At 42.7% G+C, this 6,989-nt stretch overlaps 1 protein-coding gene across 1 annotated transcript; it reads left to right on the forward strand.

Moving 5' to 3' along the window:
- The first annotated feature begins 353 nt into the window (after positions 1-353).
- On the forward strand, positions 354-6,247 carry LOC147631821 (protein TOPLESS-like). Its single transcript, XM_086807962.1, has 14 exons — positions 354-484; positions 568-678; positions 762-920; positions 1,014-1,188; positions 1,284-1,413; positions 1,520-1,641; positions 1,807-1,957; positions 2,051-2,160; positions 2,305-2,374; positions 2,994-3,067; positions 3,386-3,481; positions 4,177-4,306; positions 5,560-5,570; positions 5,816-6,247. The coding sequence occupies exons 1-14, from the start codon at positions 354-356 to the stop codon at positions 6,245-6,247; spliced, it is 1,902 nt and encodes a 633-aa protein (XP_086664088.1).
- The last annotated feature ends 742 nt before the right edge of the window (positions 6,248-6,989 follow it).

Genomic DNA, 6,989 nt, shown 5'->3' on the forward strand with positions numbered 1-6,989 from the left:
TCACAAAACTTTAGAAGTAGGGTACTATTCTAGTGGTATGACATAATTTTGTTGGGGTCTAGGTAGAGGGTTCAAATCTAGTAGTGTTTTTTGGCCCCACACTTTAAAGTTCTTTTTTTGCTCCACACTCTATTTAACGTTTTTTAAATTTGAAGTGAAGTGTTTTAAATTAGTTGCTGTAAAAGAGAGAAGCAATAAAGAAACATCTCACTTAATGATGCTCTCCCTCCTTCCTTTTTGGACGCCGCTTCCCCCTTTCTCTATCTTTGTGCAGCTTAATAAAGCTGGCTAACTAAGCTTAATAAAGCTCCTTAGTTTAGGTTTTTACATTATTGGCCAAGGTTAATAATATAATGGCAGCGGGGCCTGTGGTTAGGGTGTGGTTATTGGTGTTGATTAAGCGGAAGATTTCTGAGACATGCGCATACGCCGTTGCACCAAACATAGAACCTGGTAGATTTAATTTGCTCAGATTCAACAATTTGTCGGTTTTTTCTTACTAAAGATTTCATAGAAAAGATGAAGACTTACGTGCCTGCACTTACATACCCCTGTTTTCCGTCTCAGACAAGATAGGGGAAAGGCTGTTGACATTCTTGTGAAAGGCCTCAAGATTTTTGCATCCTTCAATGAGGAATTGTACAAGGAGATCACTCTAATGACCTTGGAAAATTTCAGGTGATAAGACTCTGTTTCAGTTTAATGTCTGCACAGGTATTTGTGCCTTTGTCCTCAAGTTCTGACTTTTCGATAGCTCACAGGGAGAATGAGCAGCTCTCCAAATACGGAGATACCAAGTCTGCACGAGGCATCATGCTTCTAGAGCTTAAGAAGCTTATTGAGGCCAATCCCTTATTTCGCGACAAACTTGCATTTCCTGCCCTGAAGGCTTCGCGCCTGAGGACCTTAATTAACCAGAGGTAATCATTCAACCCCCTCATATAGGCACTGTGGAAAGCCTGTTAGAATGCCTGTTGCTTATTTCAGATTGCACGGTATGTTACTTGTTGCAGCCTGAACTGGCAACATCAATTGTGCAAGAATCCTCGGCCTAATCCAGACATCAAGACCCTTTTTGTAGACCATAGCTGTGGGCCTCCAAACGGGGCTCGTGCACCGCCTCCTGCAAATAACCCGCTCGTTGGAGCACTACCAAAAGCTGGAGCTTTTCCTCCCCTCACGCACAATGTAAGTGTTTTGAAGGTCCATTTATGCACACACTTGCTTTGGGTTCAAGAACTTGCATTTTTAGCAGATGCATTTTGTTCTTTTTTGATATGCAGCCATTCCCTCCAACTGCATCTCCTGCTGCAAGTGCCTTGACTGGCTGGATGGCAAACAGCAACGCTCCAGCTCCTAATGTTGCTGTGGGTGCGGGACCTGCTGCCCTTGGAGCTCTTCCCAACCTAGGAGGTAATAGGAGGAAGTCATTAGTAATAGTAAATGAAATTGTTTTCATCACATAGGACTGTGATATACTTGACTTGTGGTTTTTGCCTACTCTCTGCAGCAGCAGCAGCTGCTGCTCTTTTGAAACGACCCAGGACCCCGCCAAACAATTCGACTGCTGTTGATTACCAATCTGGGGATTCTGAGCACATTATGAAGAGATCACGCCCTGTTGGTCAAGCAATGGAGGAGGTCTGATTTACTGCTACTTTCTATTTGTGCTGGATATATGATAGCACCTTGAGTAGGCCGTAAAAAAGTGTGGCTAGAATGTCTCTTGAGAGGATCATATAAACAATGTTTCAGGCTTAGCCTGTAGTCTAATCGGGCTCAGTGAGTTTCTAACTGTCCTCACAGGTCAACTATCCTATTGGACCAGTATTGATGCATCAGTCTACTAGCATGTATTCTTCTGAAGATCTGCCAAAGACAGCTGTTAGAACTTTGAATCAAGGCTCATGTGTGATGAGCATGGATTTTCACCCAGTGCAGCAGACAGTACTGCTTGGTATGGTTTTCATCATCTCACATTTGTGAGGGGGTTTAAAGGTGATTCCGACCATTGTTTACAACTAAACGTTTTCATGTATTCTCACAACAGTCGGTACGAATGTGGGTGACATTGCCGTTTGGGATGTTGGCACAAGAGATCGGCTAGCTCATAGAACCTTCAAAGTCTGGGATCTCACTGTGTGCTCAATGCCCATGCAGGTACGAGTCACTCTCGCCATTTATAGCTGTGCCACAGCCCGGATGCTTGCTAAGCCATAACCCAAATATTGATTTGAATTCAACTAGTTGCATGAGATGCTGGGAAGGTTCTAATATAATGTGTTGTATGACAGGCTACAACAGGCTACAATGGTCGAGGACCCTGCAGTTTCTGTGAACAGATGCATGTGGAGTCCAGATGGGAATTTGCTGGGTAAGGAATCCTTTATCATTAGGGGAAGGTTGAGATCTATAGGGGCCCTTTAAGCTGCCATATTATGATTTTAATGTCTTTTTGTTAAAACGTTAAGTTTCTTTGACTTTAGATACCTTCTTGTTCTTCAAAGGGCTAGAAGTTTGAATTTCAAAGTTTCCCGCCAAAATTAAATTTGAAATCGAGCGAGCAAAACTATATCATGTGACATATCTATGGAAAGAGCTCGACGAGTAGATTCTGGATCTGTAATCTCCGACAAATTTTGAGCTCATATGTAGAAGTTATGGACGTCCGAAATTTCAAAAACTCCCCCCCCCCCTTTTTGGAAATGAAAAGTACAAAAAGGCATCTTCTAGAGAATCTTTTGACCACCTTTAATCACCCAACATTTTTGTATACATGGCATCACACGATTGGCTCTTTTCCTTAATAACCTTTTAATCACATGGCATCTTAAAGGGCCCCTATAGACCTCAACCTTCCCCTAATGCATCAAAGAAGCAAGTATTGTATAGTCGTGTTTGTTTTACTGGTGGTGGTAGTATGTGCCCTTGTGCCACAGCAGTCCTAAAACTGGTTCCAAAGGATGCCCTATTCATCTAAATCAATCTTGCAGGTGTTGCATTTTCAAAACATGTTGTTCATGTTTATTCCTATACGGGGGGTACTGATCTTCGCCCACATCTTGAGGTGTGTTTGAAGCTTGATTGTTTTTTATAAGTAGGGTCATGGCGCATCAATAATTACAAGATGTGATGTTTGTTCATACCATGCTCACTGAGTGGAAGGTGAGGTTTGCGATTAGTATTTACAATGAAAAATCTATGGGGTTAGTGGTGTTATGTGGCTAACAAGTAGCTGTTTCCCTCTCAAAGACCGTGCACCCTTCTTTGGCATGCTTGCATATGGGGTTAAATGCATATACAGTTATTATTCTGGGAGTTGAATGAAGTAACATTGATACATATTTGACTGAGATCACATACTTCAACCTGTCTGTTCTTGCAGATCGATGCACATGTGGGTGGCGTGAATGACGTGGCCTTCTCTCATCCCAATAAACAGCTCTGCATCATCACATGTGGGGATGACAAGTCTATTAAGGTTTGTAGTTCACCTCATGTTTTCTGGTCTGCCTTTGCAAAACGAAGGCTTAAGCAGCATGTTTGTGTAGCAAAGCACATTAGAGAAATGAAACTTGCAATCTTGTTATGATTGATGATTGTCCTACCCTAGTCTAGTCACTATCTTTCCTTTTGTCTTATAAGATAACTTCAATTTAACGAGCAAGGCCTTTTATGAGGCTTACCTTAGGTGCATTCCCTGAAAGGGGTAGGGTCCCATGTCCCTAATCTACTCTAGCCTCTAGGGTATGGGGGCGGTAGGGTTGTGCCTGATCACTTGCATTTCCCCCAAGGACTACTATCAAGTCTACTGAAAGCCAACCAGAAAGAGATTCTTGATTGCATGGCAGTTCTTGATTGTTGAGTTTGCATCATTACACCTATCCCCAACTGCTTGTCTTCGCAGGTATGGTACTCGGAGGCAAGTTGAATGGTTTCATGCACATGGATTGCAGATGGATCATCTCCCTCCATTTCAGTACAATCTATACTCTCCACACCTCGACGTCTCATGACAGGAGATCAACCGGATTATCCGATTGATCTACTCTGCTGACACATATGCTAGATTTGGGTGTCATCTCATCAGAGATAGGGATGCAAATTGAGTTCTTCATAGAGCATTTTTTGAGACTCATTGGGGATGGATTCTTTGATATCCCGAGGTACATGCAGATGCACATGTCACATATGCGTATCGCGATTGGTCAGCTCATAGTATCCTCCCACCGCTTCCGAGTAGAGATTGGGAGAGCTGAGGCATCTTACGAGTGGAGGGGATATGGAGAGTATGCTCCATGGGGAGGTAAAGGACGAGGCCCACTATATGTCTAGATGCCTAGCGTATTATGAGATACAGGGGAGATTTCACTGCCTCTTACGAGGGGTTTGGGCCACTGCCATGGGCGATGTATGATGAACCAGATGTCTCGGGAGGTACGTGATAGAGCTCAGATGACATAGGGACGGAGGATTGAGAGGACAAGCCTTGAGAGGCAAGGCCAGCCCACATAAGATGTTGCCAAGAGATCCATCATTGATTTCTTTGTGGCACGAGTTACTCCCCTTCCTCTAAGAGCTCACTCTTGAGCTCACTAAAAAGCTAGGGTAATCTCTCTGAAGAGTAGTCAATGTCTCCCATGTAGTGTCCTCCTCAACACGATCCTTCCACTTGATCTCGTATTCCATGATAAGCGTATTATGCAATCTTCATTCACGAAATCCAAGAATCTTTTCAGGTTCGTGCGGAACAAATGTCATGTCCTCGACATCTATAATTTCTTGAGGAGTAACTAACTGATCTGCTCCACCCAGTACTTCCTTAAGTCTACTGACATGAAATACAGGATGAAATTTCACATGAGAAGGCAAATCCAATTCATATGCAAATGAACCAATCCGTCGTGTAACACGAAATGGTCCACAATATCTAGGGGATAATTTCAGAGATCTACCTGTCCGTAAAGTCTCGAAATCTTTCGGAACTCGCAAATATACCATCGTTCCTTCAGAGAACTCTCTGGGTGAACGATGTCTATTAGAATAAAACCTGTCTCGGTCTTGAGCACTTCTAGTAGATTCCTTTGCAACTTGTAACATTTCCTGCATATCTTGCAAAAAATTACGTGCTGCATCATGCTGAAGTCTTGAGAATCCTATTGTAACAGGTGATCTTGGTTGAAAACCATACATAAGCATGAAAGGACTAAACCCTGTACTAAACCGGGATTGATCACTTGATGCATATTGATGCCCGTATGATGTCTACATGTATGGAGATGCTATGTTAATGGTTTTCCATCATTTTGGCCCTGATTTAGGACTGAGAATACTCAGTTTTGAGCAGTGAATCACTGCTGACATACAGTGGGCTGAAGCTATTTTACTCATGTATGCTTATGCCTATGCTATTCGGGTTATGTCTTGGGTACATGCTTTGAGGTATTGACCATCGGGGATTGGAAAAGAGTTCGACATTGCTTCTTACTCATTGGTTGAGCTTTTGAGCTCGTACATACAGCTTTTGTGCCAGTGGGAGCATCTTTGGATGCTTGACAGACATTGAGCAGGCAAGTGTTATTTATCTGGGAGTGTTTCCGCGCTTTGGAGATACTTTGCTGAGCACTTCTAAGTGCTTGCAGGGAGTCATACACTTTATTTCTTGGTTCTATTTGCTGATATGGCTTCATCAGGAGAGAGCTCATCTTTGCTCCACATCCGGTCTGGACGGCAAGAAATTCATCTCTTCTTACTAGACGAAGGGCCTTTTTGAGTTTGTATAAGTGCCAGTGCTCCTTTTGAAATGGCTCTTCAGAACATCGGGGCCAGCAACCGTGATGATGCCTTCTACGGGTATAAAATGCCTAAGCTGATCACTAAGATTGAAGGCAGAGGAAATGGAATCAAGACCAATCTTGTGAACATGATCGATGTTGCAAAGGCCTTGGCTAGGGCTCCAGCCTACACTACTAAGTACTTTGGATGTGAACTTGGTGCACAGTCAAAATTTGATGAGAAAGCTGGCACTGCTATTGTGAATGGAGCACATGATACAGCAAAACTTGCAGGGCTTTTGGAAAATTTCATTAAGAAATATGTCCAGTGTTATGGATGTGGGAACCCAGAGACAGAGATAGTCATCACAAAAAGTCAGATTCACACGGATGATAATCCTGCAGATCTTCTGACGAAGAGTTTACATGCCGAGCAGTTTGCACACTGCAGATCACTCATGGGTGTTGGATGAGGCCATTTACAGATTTGTGTTGGTCTTGTATATCATTGTATACTTGCTTTTTTTTTTCTCACTCTCCTACGGGCATATTGCCTTTAAGTGGGAGGTTGTTGGGGTGTAAAGGCCCTATGTAACATTTGTAGTTTGTATACAATGTGAAACCGGTTCGTTGAACCGGTTCCACCCTAACTCTAACACATGAATAAAACTCATGGGTTGTCGTGTGCCCATTATCCATTCTTCACACCCACACATTGTTGACTCTCGTCTCCTACTCTCCCGTCAACTCTCCACTCCCGACATCAGTATTCAATTCTTTGTTTCAATAAACTTGCATTCTTACTTTCTAGGAAGACCTTGATAATCTCACTAAGTCTGCATGCTGGCCTTCTTTCAAGGCATTTAGAAAGGACATGTTCTTAAGGATCTCCCTTGTTTTCTCTTGGAATGCACAAATTCAAAGATAAGGTCAAGGTGAGAATGTGTACAACATGACGGCATCCTTCTAGATGTAGTAGTATATGCAAGTTGACAAAGGCTTATCGATTATTCTTGTGATCACCTTTTTCAATAATTGTAAGGGACGTGAGGATCTCCCTTGTTTTCTCTTGGAATGCACAAATTCAAAGATAAGGTCAAGGTGAGAATGTGTACAACATGACGGCATCCTTCTAGATGTAGTAGTATATGCAAGTTGACAAAGGCTTATCGATTATTCTTGTGATCACCTTTTTCAATAATTGTAAGGGACGTG

Source organism: Cibotium barometz, chromosome 14 (assembly GCF_041138505.1).
Source record: "Cibotium barometz isolate CiBa-2024 chromosome 14, ASM4113850v1, whole genome shotgun sequence".
In the NCBI taxonomy this organism is placed as follows: Eukaryota; Viridiplantae; Streptophyta; class Polypodiopsida; order Cyatheales; family Cibotiaceae; genus Cibotium; species Cibotium barometz.

Excerpts from the sequence above, each read along its gene's own strand:
- LOC147631821 (XM_086807962.1), top strand. The coding sequence starts at position 354 with ATGGCAGCGGGGCCTGTGGTTAGGGTGTGGTTATTGGTGTTGATTAAG. Across the intron at positions 485-567 it reads TTGCTCAGATTCAACAATTT|ACAAGATAGGGGAAAGGCTG; the intron begins GTCGGTTTTTTC and ends TTTCCGTCTCAG. Across the intron at positions 2,161-2,304 it reads TGTGCTCAATGCCCATGCAG|GCTACAATGGTCGAGGACCC; the intron begins GTACGAGTCACT and ends AGGCTACAACAG.